The sequence below is a fragment of the Schistocerca serialis genome, chromosome 5 (genome assembly GCF_023864345.2).
Source record: "Schistocerca serialis cubense isolate TAMUIC-IGC-003099 chromosome 5, iqSchSeri2.2, whole genome shotgun sequence".
Classification (NCBI taxonomy): Eukaryota; Metazoa; Arthropoda; class Insecta; order Orthoptera; family Acrididae; genus Schistocerca; species Schistocerca serialis.
Genome location: NC_064642.1, coordinates 647,226,942 through 647,246,516, shown reverse-complemented (window position 1 = coordinate 647,246,516; position 19,575 = coordinate 647,226,942). Strand labels below are relative to the sequence as shown.

Here is a 19,575-nt window from a genome sequence, read left to right as displayed (position 1 = left end):
CGAAAACTGGACTGTGATACGACAACGATTCTCCGTAGCATGCACGACACACACCATGAAGTATAAATAAAGTGCATGAATGAACAAATGACGTGCTTCTTTCCAGTAACAACAACTTAGCTGGTAAGATTTTTAATGCCCGATACGTTGCTTTTCTATTTTTGCGTGGTTGTGATTGCTACAAGCGAAACGTGGCCAGCCAGTCCGGACAGAAGAACACAGCGAGCTGCAACAGCTCATCGCAACGAGATGCGGCCCCACCACCGCCAACGCCACCGCAGCGGCTGCGGCCTTTCTCACCGCCTGACGTCAAAAGAGCACCGCTTCTGCACACCGCACATCATTGCCTATTGCAGACATCGCATCGCCAAAGGGACGACGTTTCAAAATTACGCACTCATTGCATTATATGAGTACAGTCGCAAATTAAACCGCAAGAAACATCCCTAGTTTCTATAAAATTTTAAACACACAATCATGTAATCAATGTAAATATTGTTTTTGACATTCACATTTGGCCTGACCTTCCAGTACATCAACTTATTTTCAATATTTGAATATTTACTTGTTTTTTTTTTTTTTCGTGTTAGCTGCGAACATTAACCGATTTTCTGATTTTATATATGTTGTGAACTGTCGATCTAACTTTGATAATTTTACTTAGCTGAGACGTGGTAAGGCTTACGAAAATTCAGTCTGGAGGCTCCAAGCGGGGTTTTCCCAGGTTTTCGGGCACCTGTAACCCGAATGGGGGAGCCATCATTGTAAATGTGTAAATGTCCTGGGCGCAGGAATACCAGATTGAAGAAATGTGTCCGGCACTTAATGCCACCTTAAATTTGTATTTGTTCATGAACTTTAAAGGTTTTTAACGTAAATGAGACATAAATACAAAGCCGCATTAACTTTCAACATTACATGAAATGTAAAGACTCTTTCACTCACATATTAGACGAATTTTAACGGTTTTACTGTGTCAATGATGTACAAACAGTGAAGTCACACTCAGTGAACTATATAAGTGATGTTACGAACTGAAGCTCATAAACTGGCGCGCGAACGATTAAGTGACAAGTGACAAGCAGTACCGGACAGTAATAATGTACACTGCTTCCAGAGGACAATGTACTGTTTGCCTCCTGGAGCAGAGACTTGTGCGATAAACTTTCGTGAAAGAGAACTTTATTTACCACGAAAAACTTCGTTACGAGTTATAAAGTGTCAGAAACTGATAATGACGAACTTTCTTTACAAAAACATTACGAGAAATATTATTAAATGTGCCATGACCTACAAAGAACCGTAGTATGGGAAACTAATATCTATAATCATTGTCATTCTTATACCAAACACTTTGAGGATTTTTTTGGTTCTCACTTCTTCTTCTTCTTCGATTTCTGACGTTGTATCTTGAGCGTGCTGGAGGCCAGACGCGTTTGCGATAAGTACAACATGGTAATTTGAAGTAATAAATGGAATATTACCTAATTCTGTAATCTCTTATTGTAGTATTTGCTAACCCCACAAGCCTACGCTTTAAAAGGTGTCTGGAAATATTTTTGGGAATATTTTAAATAACGCGCGAGACACGCAGGTACTATTCACATTTCTGTCGGCCATCTTAAGACCGATAACGTTATTTCACTGTATTTCTGAAGTGATTATTAATATTCAACTGAGAATTGTTTTTAAAAAAATAATACTAATAATACTCCTTCAGTATGGATAGGTTTTTTGCTTAATTTCAAGAAATTTTGCCCAAAAACATCGTGCTTTTGTGTGCTGATAGAATCTGTGGCAAAGACGATGTTTTATCAGTACTTAAAGAAAGTAAATATTTATCGGGATAAGTTTAAATATTACGAGACGGTACAGACAGTTGTTCATCCTAGGACATAATCCATGACAGCTGCATATTTTATTGAAGAATTATATTTGGTATTTAGTAGAAAGATAGCTCTGAGAGCTTAGCATCCGGAAAATGGTTCAAATGGCAGTGAGCACTATGCGACTTAACTTCTGAGGTCATCAGTCGCCTAGAACTTAGAACTAATTAAACCTAACTAACCTAAGGACATCACACACGTCCATGCCCGAGGCAGGATTCGAACCTGCGACCGTAGCGATCCCTCGGTTCCAGGCTGTAGCGCCTAGAACCGCACGGCCACTACGGCCGGCTACTATCCGGAACTTAAAGCTTTACCCACCGAAGACAGTTCAGTAACGCATGGTTGTAGTTTGTGCGTGTAGGTGAGATGTATTTTCTGATAAAGCAGATGAGCAATTAACAGAATCTTACCAACAAAGGGAACTGCTATTACGTACGTGCATGCTGCTTCAATTTGAAGGAAGTTCCAGAGGTAAAGCTAATTACCTGCATTTTAATAAATTCAAGATCCTCGCAGATTGTTTTCATGTATACGGCATTTTGAAAGTTTCATGTAACATATTACGCAAATAATATTAAACTACGGTCACTTCCAACGATTTACTGTAAACCAACAAGTTTTAAGATTCGTACTATATGTTCCACAGCGTGTGTTTGTCTCTGCAGTACATTAATACAATAATACTATTCATAGAGACGGACGTTCTACACGCCACGATACGGTACACACCACACCACGAAATGGACATCTTTAAAAGGGTTGGAATTTCCCTGCTGGACTTGTTACTCAGGTGACATCCAATGGCCACGTTCGAAGTTAATGAGCTCCCCTGACCTGCCCATTCTGCTGGTACTGGTTTTCTACTGACCGCACAGTAGTCACCGCCCCCTGCCAGTTTTTATGCTGATGGGTCCGTCTCTTGTGCCATCTAGTCGTCAGTTCCGCATTGCACAGGAATGTCAGCGATCTTTTCATCATATAGTATACTACTTGAAACTACCTCCCATTTTATTTCAGATTAAATATTGCATTTACTTAACACTCATAATCATAAGGACGGTCAACATTCATGAGGTACAATTTGACTCGATGCTCTAGGACGGTTGTTTAAGTGCGTCCTTATAACGCTGTGGCAGTTAGTTTCTGATAAGAATTAATTTTATCAATTTTTGCTCTTAACTTGGAGAGATACTTACGGCCTAATTCAACAATTCTGAAAAAAAAAGAAAAGACATACCGTCTACGGAGACGATGATTGACTTATCATAAAAAATCATTTTATACTGTTAATACGATCACTTTTTATGACGCAGTCATACCGGTTTCGGCCTACAGTTCCAGTCTTCAGATAATATGTGTGGTTGCTAGGTGGATGAATGATCATGGCAATGCACAGTGTTCATGCACTGACAAATCACGCCACGTGGAGTAGCTGTGTGGTCTATGGCGCCTTACCACAGTTTGCGTGGCTGCCCCCGTCGGAAGTTCGAGTCCTCCCTCGGGCTTGGGTGTGTGTGTTGTCCTTAGCGTACGTTAGTTCAAGTTAAATTAATTAGTGCGTAAGCCTAGGGACCGATGACCTCAGCGTAACTGAAGATGGCCATTGTAGACCGAAACCATTATTATTCTGTCATAAACAAGGGACAGTGTAAAAAGGATAAAAAAACTTCACTGCACAACGGTCTTAGTCTTATTATCCGTCAGACTGTACAGCACCCAGAGCCCCAATCGTGACGTCAAACTGAAGTATCGCAGACACGAAGGGATATGTTGTCGCCATGCCAAAGAAACCCTGTTGAGTTAAATGCCACAAGAAGGTGCTGTTACTGGTGTCGTCACAAAGCAGTATTATTAATGATGAGCCCACAACTCCACTATCAATCGTTGTCACTATTTGTTCTATGCAACTCATACTTCATTTTTATGATTCTCCAGAGACTATAAATAACCCACTTGGCCGTACCGGTGACTTCAGCAAACATCGAAGCAGCAGCATGAACAGACCACTACAGCGAACACGGATGGTTCGGTACTTACCTGAGAGGCGATCCTAGCGGGGTAGCGACTCCGAAGCCCTTGGCGTCCAGGTTGCGGCCGACCTTCATTGTGTCGCACGGCTCCCGCTCGTTGATGTAGTCGTTCTTGGGAGACTCGATGAGCAGCGCGTACTTGCCCTTGGAGGTCCTCACTCGCCGGATACCTTCGTCGTACGTGCGCACGAACACGTTCTTCCGTGAGTTCATGAACTCCCACATCTTGCTGTACAGCGTGATCTGCGACCTCTGTAGAGAACAACAGTGCAATGTGTCCAATCACAGGTTTCAAACGTAGACACAGTTGAAGCCCAAGCATATATGGGGAAAAACTGCAGGAAACGATCCCTAAGTGCACAAGGAGCAAAGAGGATCTTACGGTCATGTGGCAGAAACGAGTTCCAAAGAAGGTACACCCTCTTGAAGGTTCAAGTAGAAAGCACTGAACACTGTAGGATACGATCAGCAGCAGCAAAGTGGTCCGCCAGCATGGCGTAAGCCAGATGGACGTGTGAAACGTTCTCGACGAGAAATTCCACTACCCGTGTCATTTACAGTACATGGGGGTACTGTGCCTACGGCAGGGCTTCCCAAACTGGTGTTCCGTGGGAAGTGAGTATGTGTTCTGCGAAAAGCTATTAGTAACACGGTGGTTTTTTCGATATTCTTATTATTTTTTTTAGTATTACCATGGCTTCAGTATTACTATTTAAAATTAAAGTGATCACTGAATAAAACCAAGTTTTTCTCAATTTTTAAAATGTACTTACTTTCATTAACGTTTCAAATAAACAACGCGTTCCATCAAAGTACCAGGATCCCGAAGTGTTCCGTAAGAGGTGAAGTTTGGGAATCTCTAAACCATGGACTTGCCTCTGCAGCGAGGGTTTTCTCACTGCTTCATCGTAGAAGCCACCACGGTGCTGGGATTTGTGTCATCCATCCTACTCGCAGACGAAGCTGCCTCCACGAGGGTCCTTATCGTCAACCTTCACGACACCTGCGGAGAATCCCCATATGAAAGTGGCAGCAAACCATCAGCAGTTGTTCAGCCTTGACCTGGGCAGGGATTATCGGCCAGAGTTGTCTGGCCCGGGTTCGATTCCCGGCGAGGTCAAGGATTTTCCCCTGCCTCGAGATAACTGCATGTTTGTGTTGTCCTCATCATTTCATCATCATTCATGAAAGTGGCAAAATTGGACTAAGCAACGGTTGGGAATTTATACTGACGCTGATAACCGCGCAGTTGAGTGCCCCACGTACCAAACATCATCATCATCATCATCATCTACGTTGTCTGATTCCGACAAGGTCAGATCTGTTTGTTGCCAGGAGTTCTAAGACATTACCTTTATGAGCTGGTACTCTAATTATCTGTTCGAAATAATTTCCGGACAACAAATTCGGAATAAGTTCACTCGTAGCTTTGTCTCTGACACCAGTTTGATGGCATGACCCTCCCAAACTGTACCTTGCAAGTCGAAGTCTCCCCCTATTACAGCGGCATTGTCAGGAAAATTACTAAAGATATTCTGCAAGTTCTCTCTGAAGCAGTCTACCACTACAGCTCCTGACCCATGAGGTTTATAAATGCGTGCAATTAGCATTTTTGGCTGACCATTGATACTTAACTTCATCTAAGTTAATTCACATTCGGAGTCCATGATAACCTCGGTAGAAGTTATCGAATTCTTTACTGCAATAAATACGCTGCCATCATTGGCGATTAACCTATCCTTATGATAAGTATTAAAAACTGAACTAAGGATTTCGTTGCAATAGACTTCTAGGCTCAATCAACTTCTGGCTCCGAATACTGTCCGAGATTTATAACCTTCAAATAGCAACACTAATTCTGGAACCTTTCTTTGGATGCTCCTGCAGTTTACTAATGTCACATTACTCTTTCTATAGCCATATACCTTGGTATAAGAAGGAGAGATGTAAGTCGACTTGGACGAATATCTGTCTCAACCAATGTTCCAAATATCCACTACCACCGCGACTTGTGTTTCATAATATAGTCACCTGTGGATTTACTGGAAACTTCGAAGACCAAAAACATTCACACAGTTTTGATTTAGTACTTGATTCACTACATTGGGGAATGAAAACGTGCTCAGCTCTATCTAATGTAGGAAAGGAAGGCTTTCGTACCAGAGACAGAGAAAGAAGGCCAGTCTTTGATCTTTAATATACATGGTGGGTCATGTAAGATGTAACACTACTTTTATGTCATGAACGGTTACACACATCGAAACGCGGTTTTCGGAAAATGTTAGAGCGTCGAGGGACACGTATTTTCTTTAGTTAATTATTTTAGCACTGGTGTCAACGGAGATATTGAAGCAAGTACGTTTTTAAAAATGGAACCGTATACTTTTTATAATTGCATTCGGTAGCTCTTGAGAAGACAATTACAGTGATAAAGCGTTTGTTAATGTTGACATTGAAACCTGTCGTAAAAAAATTATGTCCTAGAATGTGATAGCACGGTGGCCGGAAACAGCATGCGTCTCGCACCAGGCTGCGTAGTTGTAAACCGTAAGGTAGGCCTGCGCTACGAGAATAAAGCTTTATTTCCCCTTCAACGAATGTACGACCTAGACGAAGGTTCACCTACGAACGTTGTACATGGAAATCCGACGTAGGCTAGAGGCTACCATACGACAAGTAGCTACGAACATTATTTCACATTTGTGTATCCTCCCAGGTTTACGTGAGCTGAAACAGAGAAATCCACTGTTCTTTCGTCAAAAATGAAGAGGGCTTACACGCTGCAAAAAGCAGCTACTGTATTAAATATCTAAATGTTTGAAGGAAGTTATTTACCTATCATTTCCTGTACGTGGCTGTTTGCTTCTTAGTACTAAAATACATGCCGTCAGACAACTGTCTCTATCTACACTGCTCTAAATTATATCACATGGATACATTCGTTGAACTGAACATTTTATTAAAAATATTTTTGGTGACCACATGTACACCGCAAAATAAATATTCTTCCTAACGAAACGTCGTCGCGTAATAACAATGTTACCAGCAACGTGCAATACACGCTGTCGACTTGACATTGCAATGCAATTTCTTACACATGTAAATGAAGTAAACAATTTACTAACAATGATTTGGTAATCACCCAAACCACATAGCATAAATTTTGTCTTCCAAAAAAAATAACTTTATTGTATATTATATAACTTTATCCTATAATATATTATGTTCAAACTCTTGACAATGGACTGAAAGGTACATTTGCAATCACCGTTCGAAAGAACGATGAACAGATGTAGTTACAGTGGATGATATGGTAGAGCATGCACTGGCGATTCGACAACGCATTGTAGTTGGGGTTTCGGCGTGGACAGCATCTTTGAGTGCTCCCCAAATAACGAAATTCAAATAGAAGGACCTTGCAGGTCATTGTGACAACAGAATTTCGTCCTGTACAAAGTCCAGAAAAGTTCTAATTCATTGTTTGCGTTGCAACACGGGACAAGTGAGCTGGAAAACTGTCCTATTTCAGCCACATACACTATCGAATACCAGTGGTGTCTCTTCTCGAAGAACCGGCAGAATGTTCGTCAGAAAGAGAGCGTAAGAACGTCCCTTTAGAACGCCTGAGATGAAGTAAGGTCCACACTGTAATTTCCCATGATGTCGCACCGTACGTTTACGCACAACGGCTGTTGATGTTGCCCCTGATGAAGCCAGTGTGGGGGTTTCGCCTGCCAGTAGTGCATGATAGGCCAATTTACATTAGGGTGGTTACTAAACGTTGCTTCATTGGTTCGAGTCCTCCCTCGGGCATGGGTGTGTGTGTTTCTCCTTAGGATAATTTAGGTTAAGTAGTGTGTAAGCTTAGGGACTGATGACCTTAGCAGTTAAGTCCCATAAGATTTCACGCACATTTGAACATTTCATTTTTTGCTTCATGGGTAAAAAACACACGTTGGAAAAACACTTGCTGAAGGGCAAACCGAGAAAATTCTGTACGAGTTCGAAATCACCGTTGACGAGTACTTGATTAGTGACAGATGATGGGGATCGAAATTCTGCACATGCAGGATGCGAATGACACTCGTCTGGCGAATTCCACATTCTTTGGCAATATGTCTCGTACCACTGTGCGGATTCATTAGCGTCGTAGCCAGAACAGCTTCTTTGCGTTCTCTGTCGGTTGCACCCTTTTTTCTCGTCATCTTTTTCTCTTTTTGATATTCTAGCAGCCTTTCCGCACCAGCGTCTGAATAATTCGTGTAACTGCGTGGCGCGTCAGACATTGGCGATCCGGATAGACACCCTTTACCTTTGTACTATATTTACAGCATTTCTTTCACATTCACCATATAAAAGTAGTATATCCAACTTCTTCTCATTAGTTTACATGTCTGCACGCAACGAATATTGAAGTAGAAACGGGCGGCCTGCAGTGCAGACAAGTAAACAGGCAAATGTATTGACATTCTGACATAGCGTAGCACGAGAGCTCAGGTTGGCGGTGTAAACACCGCTGATACCGATGCCGGGCACCCTGCTCTCAACTTCCAGGACTTTTCTCCAATTTTTTTTACAACAGGTTTCAACGTCAACATTAACAATCGCTATAGCACTGTAACTGTCTTCTCAAGAGCCATCTAATGCAGTTACAAAAATTACGCAGTTCCATTTAAAAACATACTTGCTTCAATATCTCCGTTGATCCCAGCGCTAAAAGCATTAAACAAACAAAAAAATTACGTGTTCCCCAGCGCTCTAACATTAACCGAAAACCGCCTTCTATGTATGTAACCGTTCACAAAATAAAAGGGGTCTTGCATCTTACATGACTGACCCTGTATATGTTACGTAATACAATATTAGTAGCTGCTCAAGGAAGTAAAATGAATGCTGACGAATATTTTTCTGTGTAACTTGTAGTATAATCGATCTTGTGTGATTTATGGAGTTTTCTTACTATAATATTGTATCATTTGGAACGAGGCAATAACTCACAAGGGGTCGACTTTCTGACTGTTAGCAAAATATTGAAAGAGCGGGCGCTGAAAATAAAACGCAGCATATTTTTGTCTCGGTTTGGCTATGCGGTTTGATATCCGTTCAATTACAGAGGAGTGCGATTCCCGAGTTTGGCTTAATTTTCTTTTCCCGTTGCCAGTCAGTTACATTTCACGAAGAGAAATGAAATGAGACAGGAGTTTGGGGTCCTGGTTAGTGGCAGAGTAAAGTGGGAAACCAACGCAGGAGCCAGCCGTGTGTGTCTTTCGAGGGCGGCCAAGAATTGATTGTATAAGGGGAGAATGTGACGGGGAGTCACTTCGAATATGTCAGGCGACACATCTGTGGCGCTGTATAATGTCAAATACTATTAATGACTTCCTAAATATATGGATCATATTACTGGTGTATTCAGTGCGTTACAACGGACAAGTTTGTATAATCTCTTATACACAGCGCTCGACATATATTTCGGACTGTATAAGAGGCGTCTGCGGCATTCAGCATGAAGCGTTGAAGATCTCTTATTCCTTTTACGTATTTATGAATATTTAATCAGTGATTATAGTTCTTTCCAAGCCTCGAAGGTTGTGAAATGTTCCTCCAGCGCACTTTGTCTAGGTGTTACAAAAGTTGTGACATACCTCTTGAAGCCTGTAACAAGAATGGTGCTAGAAAATCAATAGAGTAAATATGAAGCAACACTTCTCTTCTATAGATTGGGTCTGATAGACACTCAAGACTACAGTTTTCCAAGAGAGGGAGCCAATACAGCACTTGATGAAGGAATACTCAATTTTCGTGCAGCAACTACTAATATTGCTAAACACAGAGAAATGCTTCCGTATCAGAAATTTTATGTGCATGCACTGCTGGTTGCTAAAGCTGCAACACCATTATTGCGACATGCAACAAACGTCAAATTGGTACTGAAATATATAACATGCTTGATAAGCAAATGACTGGCTTTTCAGCGTGACAGAACAAAGAGGGTAGGAGTAACGCTATCAACGTTCTGCGTATAAGGAATGATCACGCAGCGGATTTCTCATTCGGAAATTGTATTTGAATATTTGTCATTGGTGAGAAGCGACAGGACCGTAGTCTATCGAGATTGCGATTCATTTCCGCTACAGTTCTGCTCCCTTTGGACGGGATCCTACACTGTCATGTGAATACGGAACCAGTGGATTCAGAAGGGTGATACTCAACACTTTGCCGAATCTCAAAGTCCAGTGCCATACAATGGTTCAAATGGCTCTGAGCACTATGGGACTTAACATCTGAGGTCATTAGTCCACTAGACTTAGAACTACTTAAACCTAACTAACCTAAGGACATCACACACATCCATGCCCGACGCAGGATTCGAACCTGCGACCGTAGCAGCAGCGCGGTTCCGGACTGAAGCACCTAGAAGCGCTCGGAGTGCCACTAGTGCCCGAGAGGACAGCCATCTTATATAATTGCGTAGGCTTCCGCGGCCAGAGTCAGTCGACATAAAAGCTTTCTGGGTTTGGTACCGCGTCACAATGTAAAAACTACTGCTGCTATAGAAAAACCAACGTTTCGGCCACGATTGCAGCGGCCTTCTTCTGGGTCTAATGACGCTGCAATCGTGGGCGAAACGTTGGCTTTTCTATAGCAGCAGTAGTTTTTACATTATGACGCGGTACCATATCCAGAAAGCTTTTATGTCGACAGCCATCTTGTTCGCTCGGCCGTGCAGGGTCGTACAGTCACATCACTCATCTTGAAACAGGAAGTTGGCTGTTCGCAGCAAGACAATTATCCACATGGACACTGTGACGTCTGGAGCATCATAGACTGTCACCGCGGTGACAACTGCAGCTTCCCTTCATGCGGCAACAGAGGGACAGAGGCAACAACAATGCTGGACTTAGTAGTGGCACCACGTTTTGTTTTCAGACTAATCCTGGTACAGAGTCACGATTGACATATCCATGTATAAAGCCAGCGAGAAGAATAAACTTTACCAGACTGCCCAGCGCCCAGTGTGATAGTATGGAGATCCAGTCGGAACACAACACGATCATATCTGCTTCGCATAGCCTGTAATTTTGCTACCACCCGTTGTGTGTCTGACTTGCTGAAGTCACCACACCAAATTGGGACGCAGGTAAGAAGTGCGTGAACTAGACACAATCTGACACGGTCTATTAAGCGTAGTCGATGGTATCGACACGTGTCGTACAGTGGCACTCGACGCGATTATCACTGATTGGACTCGAGGTGATGGAAGAACTTTTCTTCGTTGAGGTTTGCCGGTAAAGGGAAGACAGATTATGGTGCATCACTCCAAATCACCAGATTGTCTAGCGACGTCCTTCCCAACGTCTCCATGAAGTCTGAAGAAGTGCCGCCTGAGAGAGTGTTGGTCGTAATCTGCTCGTTAGATCCTTATATTCAGGCATTCCGATACCTTTGATGTTATTTCAGAATAGCAGACCTGCACAACTAACACTCATTCACTTGAGAGTCAGCAGAGTCCCACACGCTACACATTGTCGTTACAGTCATCAGCATTTCCACTAAATACACGTACGTTACAACGCCCATGCGTTGCACGGGAAGGAGCTGTCGTGCATAAAGAAAAGGAAGCTTTCCGAATCAAATTACTGAATCCACCTCTTAGGATCACCAAATTCAACTTTATCATATTTGAGGAGTAAATTTCTACGTTGCAGTTGAATACTTTCTCAAACAGCATAGCTGCCGATCATCAAGCCCCATTCTGGCGTCTTTTGACGTCACAGGCGTAGAAACACAATGTACTTTAGGTACACTATGTCACCAAAAGTATCTGGACACCTGGCTGAAAACGACTTACAAGTTCGTGGCGCCCTCCATTGGTAATGCTGGAACTCAATATTGTGTTGGCCCACCCTTAATCTTGATGACAGCTTCCACTCCCGCAGGCATGCGTTCAATCAGGTGCTGGAAGGTTTCTTGGGAAATGGCAACCCATTCTTCACGGAGTGCTGCACTGAGGAGAGGTATCGATGTCGGTCAGTGAGACCTGGCACGAAGTCGGCGTTCCAAAACATCCCAAACGTGTTCTATAGGATTCACGTTATGACTGTGCAAGCCAGTCCATTACAGGGATGTTATTGTCGTGTAACCACTCCGACACAGGCCGTGCATTATGAACAGGTGTTCGATCGTGTAGAAAGATGCAATCGCCATCCCCGAATTGCTCTTCAACAGTCGGAAGCAAGAAGGTGCTTAAAAAATCAATGTAGGCCTGTGCTGTGTTAGTGCCACGAAAAAAAACAAGACGTGCAAGCCACCTCCTTGAAAAACACGATCACACCACAACACCACCGCCTCCGAATTTTATTATTGACACTGCACACGCTGGGAAATGACGTTCACCGGGCATTCGCCGAACGCACACCCTGCCATCTTATCGCCACATTGTGTAGCGTGATTCGTCACTCCACACAACGTTTTCCCACTGTTCAATCGTCCAATGTTTATGCTCCTTACTCCTAGCGAGGCATCGTTTGGCATTTGCCGGCGTGATGTGTGGTTTACGAGCAACCGCCCGGCCATGAAATCCAAGTTTTCTCACCTCCCGCCTGTCATAGTACTTGCAGTGGACTCTGATGTAGTCTGGATTTCCTGTGTGATGGTCTGAATAGCTGTCTTCCTATTACACATTACGAACCTCTTCAACTGTCAGCGGTCTCTGTCAGTCAACAGGCGAGGTCGGCCTGTACGCTTTTGTCCTGTGTATGTGTACCTTTACGTTCCCACTACACTATCACATCGGAAACAATGGACCTAGGGATGTTTAGGAGTGTGGAAATCTCGCGTACAAACGTATGACACAAGTAACAGGTAATCACCTGACCACGTTCGAAGTCCGTGAGCGCTGCAGTCATGGACTGTGCGGCTGGTCCCGGCGGAGGTTCGAGTCCTCCCTCGGGCAAGGGTGTGTGCGTTTGTCCTTAGGATAATTTAGGTTAAGTAGTGTGTAAGCTTAGGGACTGATGACCTTAGCAGTTAAGTCCCATAAGATTTCACACACATTTGAACATTTTTTTTTGAAGTCCGTGAGTTCCGCGTAGCGCCCCATTCTTCCCTCTCACGATGTCTAATGACTGCTGAGGGCGCCAGATATGGAGTACCTGGCAGTAGTTGGCAGCACATTGCACCTAATATGAAAAGGGTATGTTTTTGGGGGTGTCCGGATACTTTTGATCACAAAGGCCTGTGCTTAGTTTTCCGTTGCTCAGTGGTGTATACGATTCCCTGTGGCATCGTTTAGTGCACACATACAAGGGTGTGCTGAGTAGTAGTGGCTCCGAATTTTTTATGTGAAAACTCTTAAAACTTTTTCATAAAACAATCTTTATTAACATAAAACAATCTTTATTAACATTCTAAATCTTTATTCTTCTACGTATATAGTTCTGAATATTTTTGTCGCCCTGACGACGAACGTACTCCTCCCAACTTGACGCCAGTTTATTGACACCGTCAGCGAAGGATGTTGGACTTTGGTGACGGAGCCACAACCTCAACTCTGCTTGCACCACTTCATCACTACAAAAGTCAAGTCCTCGAAGATCTTCTTTAAGCTTTGAAAATAGATGAAAACTGGATGGAGCCACGGTGAACTGCATGGTGGGTGATCGATGACAGTGACTCCGAGGCGCCGTGTTGTTGCTAACGTCTTGTATGCTCTGACATATCAGTACAATCATCTCCGTATCCAGCTTTGATTATTCCACTTGTAGGCACATTTTCTGCGGTTAGAAACTGGATTGCAGCACGCTGTTTCTCACGCATCGACGTAGTTACTTTACACGCCGCCGTGTTACACAATACAATTCGGAGCCCTCTAGCGGCAGAGGGTAACGTGGGTCAGAAAAGAGGGAAACTCGACCAAGTAACATTCATGACATACTATACTGAGAACTGAAAAAACATCTCTGAGGTAATACTTTTCAGCACGCCTTTGTAGCTACACGCCCTCATGTTTTATTCGTGAATTCCTATCATTCTAACTAGGTTAATAACTAACTATTTGATCACCCTGCCTGGTCCTTTCACAACAGTCCCTTTTGTTTTCCATCAACTATTTTTTTAAATTATTACTAAGAATCTTACACTAAGGAAGTATCTCATAGTGAGAGGCTGTTCGGTGGTGTCAGGAGAAGGTTGGCATACGACAAGATATCTCACAAGCTGACACGTATACTGCTGACAAAAAGAATAATGTACCCATAAGACATGATAGGATGTGAGTTACCTTCGTACACGTGCACCCCATAGGAGGGTATATAAATGATCGGAGTTGCAAATATCTGTGACAAGTAGAACGTCCACCAGAGCACGTTAGTGTGGTTTGTGTTTAATGTTGCTACCTAGCCTGGTAAAGTACAGAAGGGGCGTACACAGCGTTACATGTTGAGTGATCACTGTCAAGGACACGTACTCGTACGAGACAGCGTAATCAGAACCTGACAGAATTTGGAAGTATTCTCATTGTGGGCCTCCTTTTGGTCTTTGGTCGAATCTTGCTATATATAGATTTTTAGGGCAGTAACAAGTTACAGGGGTCCAATATTGGACTGTATGGAAACATCAAGACAGGCATAGTCGTCAAATTTCCGGCTGACCTCGTCTCACCACCACAAGGGAGAATCGCCCTATTGCGCACCAAGCTCACTGTAACCCCTTCACATATGCGCCCGCCATCAAAGGAAAACTTATGGACTGTCTGCAACAAGGTCCACGTGCACCAATGGTCGGTGACTAGCAGCAGCGCCGGCCGGAGTGGCCGTGCGGTTCTAGGCGCTACAGTTTGGGACCACGAGACCGCTACGGTCGCAGGTTCGAATCCTGCCTCGGGCATGGATGTGTGTGATGTCCTTAGGTTAGTTAGGTTTAAGTAGTTCTAAGTTCTAGGGGACTGATGACCTCAGCAGTTGAGTCCCATAGTGCTCAGAGCCATTTTTGAACTAGCGGCAGCCACACTGTAGAATTACCATAGCACGCGTAAGCTGCCTTTAACATGTCGTCATAAACAACGGTGTTCGGTGTTTGCAATGGTACCGAGGCGGGGAAGCATGGACTGCTGATGAATATTGTTTCATTGTGTTTAGTGATGAATCACTGTTCTGTGTGCCCCGGATGACTAACGTCGGTGAGTATGGCGGAGGCCTGGGAAGGGGTCCCAGGCATCCAATGTTGTGGAGACGCCAAGTGATCTGGCGGGACGGGAGTTGGGGGTGGGGTGAAGTGAAGTGCCATCAGATATGTTTTCAGGATCCACGGTACATCAGGTTCATTCAGCGTCATTATATGTTGCCTACTATGCTATAGTATTGTTGTGCCACTTTTCAGTACGACAATGAACGTGTCTACGTACTTTCCGCGGTTATATTGAGGTACTCCCATGGCCAGCAATATTCCGAGATCTATCCCCAATGGAACTTGTATGAGACCAATACAAACGCGAACTCTGTCCCAGAGCCGGTATCAAGGATTTCGAGGACCAGTCACAACAATTGTGAGCCAGCTTGCCCCAGGTGAGGATACAACCGTTTTATGACCCTCTTCACAACCAAATTAGTACAAGTTTCCAGGCCAGAGGGGGCTCAGTGCTATACTACTAAGTGGGCTCATACTGCCAAGTCCTTTGCAGATGAATCTTGATTTTGTAATAACTGAAATGACGTAACACCCTCTCTCAATCTGTGAAGTTTCATTTAGTTTCCTCGTCCCGTTCTGGGTGCTTCTGTTTTTCTCGTAAAACAGTTAGATCGGGTATGACGTGGAAGATAGTCACCAAACAGTAATATCGTCAAATGAAAATGCCAGTAACAATAAACCACCCATCGTGTAGATAACATCAGAGGGAGTATATCAGCCGTTGGCTGAACTTGTGCAAATTTTCGTGTACAACACAATTGGAGTTTTCCTAAATAAATTGTCGGGAAAAAGCCATCCCAGAGTAAATAGAGACGTACGAAACAGCTGATTTAGTCAGTCTCCGCTAGGACACGATCCAGCCGAAATCTTCGTGTAGGCCATGATCTTAATATCTTCCATTTTCGAATTTATTATGTTAGTTATTTGAAGAAGTTTATTTTTTTTAAAGTTCGTGGCGACTGTTGTCAATAAATTTATTGTGATGGAATCCACATTATTTTCCAGATATTTGTGGAAACTACTCATATTTCTTTTGGAAGCCACACTTTACCGGTTTACAGCACATTAGCGCTACCGACTGCGGCGGAGATCATCAGAAGAACTGCAACACTGAGCAGGTAGGAAAAGATCAAAAATTTGGTCAAGAGGTAACTCAAGGACAGGCCAGCCCTACTCAGTGACGGAGTTTTGAACCGTGAAGCACCGATATCGCTGCTTGTGAACGAATCATCAGCTTGTAATTAACAATGCTAGGGCATGGCGCGACGGGGATGTAACTCCTCGTATTCATGTTAGCACAACACATTTTAAACGTTTTCCTCACTTGAATTACATCATTTTTTTACTGTCAAAAACAGTCTTGATCCCAAACTGTTTATTCCGGTGACCGGTTACGACCACAACTTTGGTTATCTTCAGACTTACAAGTCATATACAAAGCTTTGATTACAGGGCTACATACGTTAAAGAAAATACATAAAGCTACAAAGCTTTAAAACGATGCATTACCAATGAATAAAAACCTTCTTCTGGTGGTAAATCACTACTGGAGAAACCAGTGCACGTCTTACTATATATACTGGAGGCCCCGCCCACTTCTGACTGAGTGACATCATTGCTAACTAACGGTTTATAGGCCGAATAACAACGTAAAATTTCTTAGTTAAAAGAACATTGGCAGAAAGGAAAATAAACACACATAAAACTTAGCTTGTTCAACAGCTACTGTCACTTAAGAAGCGTCAAAAATATTTAAACATGTAGGATAAATGAACATCGTTTTGACAGTTCATGAGTTGCTCTCTCAAGGCCTGTTAGTGAACCATTTGGAACCACTGGTTGCCATGGTGAAGTTAGTCGCCGTTCCAAAGATGTGGCAGCAGGCGTATTTCCACTTAAGTTGTTTTAGAGTCGATAGGTAAACTAGTGGTTGCCATAGTGAGGATGGACGCTATTCCAAAGATGTGGCAGAAGACTTCTTTCCACTGAAGTTGTTCTAAAATTGGTAGGCAAACTTGCGGTTGCCATGGTGAGGATAGACCCATTCCAAAGATGTGGCAGTAGGTTTCTTTCTAACGAAGTTGTTGTGAAAGTGGAATGGCAAACATTGTCACGTCAGACGATGTACTATTGAGCAGCAACATGTCTGTTTTGAAACGATTTACCACCAGATTTACCACCAGAAGGAGGTCCTTATTCATTGGTAATTCACAGTTTTATAGCTTCGTAGCTTTATGTACTTTCTTTAATATATGTAGGCCTCTAATCACAGCTTTGTATATGACTTGTGGTCGTTGAGGTCGAAACCGGTCACCGGAATAAGTAATTTATGATCAAGACTGTTTTTGATAGTAAATATTTGTAACAAAATTGATCACTGTTGACACCCACAATGTATTCAAAAGTAATGAATTACATCAGTTTCAGCACGTAGTGAAAAGTGAATCGAAACTTGATAACTACACTGAAAACACTATCAGCTCATAATAGCATAAAATACATAAATTTAGTGCAGATGTTCACCGGCATGTAGCAATGTTTTGTTTTAATGAGGAGTTATTACTAGAAATAATTTAAGTTCACCAATTTTCTGTTCTGAGACACAAGTCGGTAATGCAGTAAAGTGGTAACACATTCCAGCGCACTCATAAATGTTCCTCTCCGTGATGGTGTGACATCAGTATCAGTAAGAGTGCTGTGCGATCTCATAGCCCTTCCTCTCTTTATAGCGAGACGGCTCTGATGACGTAAGCGCGGCGTCGGGTTGACAGAGCCAGGTGCTGCATTGGCAGCCCACAGTATTAAGACGCCATCACGCTAACGAACTCGTTAGCCACCCCCTGGCTGCCTCTGATGGCGCCATCGGGGCGTTAACCGTTCCCGCCCCTCTACGCAAGTTGATTGCCAAGTATCCGCCGGTCGCTTAGAAGGGCCCATGTCGCCTTACGTAATTTCGTGATAATGAAGTGCGGCTATTGATGGCGTGTCACTGAAACCGTATACCTCTGCGATGAAGTTGGAAACTGCTTGATTTTTCATGCTACAGTTTCCTTGAAAAATTCGTTAAGAGTGGTTTACTGGAGCTGATTTAGCAAGCTAATTGATCTAAAATTAGAACATGAGAGCTTTTTGTACAGCTGTAGAATGATGCCGACATTACGAGAAGTAGGAGTTCTCATGGGGAGTTCGAAAGCAAGAGAAATAGCTACTGGCAGACAAACTTGGCGTAGAGGGTAAAACAAGATAAGATTCCTGGTCAGAACACATTTCTCTAGGACAGGATGTTTCATTATAAAGTGCCTTGCCCTTAAAAACTGTTTACACAAATTTTCGTTTGTTGAAAACTTACTATGTTACGTGATTTACAATGTGCGGTTGACCTTCCTAACAAGTTAAGCCAAGCATAACATTCCTTAACTTCGCATTGGATGTCTCAAATGTCATTACTTTATTTACCTGTTTAGGCATTCTTAAAACTTAATTTTTATAAGTTTATCTGCACAATGTATGCATATACTGACAGAAAAAAATCACCAAAAACAATTAATATAGAGTAATTAAATTTGGGGAATACATTTGTCTAGGTAACATATTTAAGTGATTAACACTGCAAGATCACAAGTACATGTAAGCGCAAGATAAGCCATTGCAAATGAGAAATGCTGGTACATTAACAATCAGTGTCACCGCCAGAACGTTAAATGCAAGCATAATTTAAGTTCACCGATTTTCTGTTCTGAGACACAAGTCGGTAATGCAGTAAAGTGGTAACACATTCCAGCGCACTCATAAATGTTCCTCTCGCTGAAGGTGTGACATCGATATCAGTAAGAGTGCTGTGCGATCTCGCAGCCCTTCCTCTCTTTATAGCGAGACGGCACAGGTACCTAACGTCAGTTTGTGGGATGGAGTTTCATGCTTTTTGCACTTGGTCGGTCAGTACAGGGATGTTTAATGGTGGTTGTGAATAACACTGGAGTTATCGTCCGATATTGTACCATATGTCCTCGACTGGACATAGATCCAATGATGGAGCTGGCCAAGGCAACATGTCGACATTCTGTAGAGCATGTTGGGTTACAACAGCGGTATGTGGTCGAGCGTTATCCTGTTGGAGAACATCCCCTGAGATGCTCTTCATGAATGGCAGCACAACGTTTCAAATCCCCCGTTTTACGTACAGTTTTCCTGTCAGGGTGCGTGGGATAACCACGAGAGTGATCCTGCACTTATACGAAGTCACACACCATACCGTAACTCAAGGTGAAGTGGAATGGACCACTCTACAAAGGGCAATCACAGAAGCTGGAAAGGAAAACATAGGTACAAAGAAGATAACTGAGAAGAAACCATGGTTAACAGAACAAATACTTCAGTTGATCGATGAAAGAAATACAAAAACGTTCCGAGAAATTCAGGAATACGGAAATACAAGTCAGTGAGGAATGAAATAAACAGGAAATTCAGGG

General features: G+C 42.9%; 1 protein-coding gene across 1 annotated transcript in view; it reads right to left on the bottom strand.

Moving 5' to 3' along the window:
* LOC126481362 (glutamate receptor 1-like) overlaps positions 1–19,575 on the bottom strand; it is a 1,387,178-nt gene that overhangs the window by 71,224 nt on the left and 1,296,379 nt on the right. Inside the window, exon 15 of the mRNA XM_050105062.1 lies at positions 3,927–4,171. Coding sequence (XP_049961019.1) covers positions 3,927–4,171 — 245 coding nt within the window. The remainder of the gene's footprint in view (positions 1–3,926; positions 4,172–19,575) is intronic.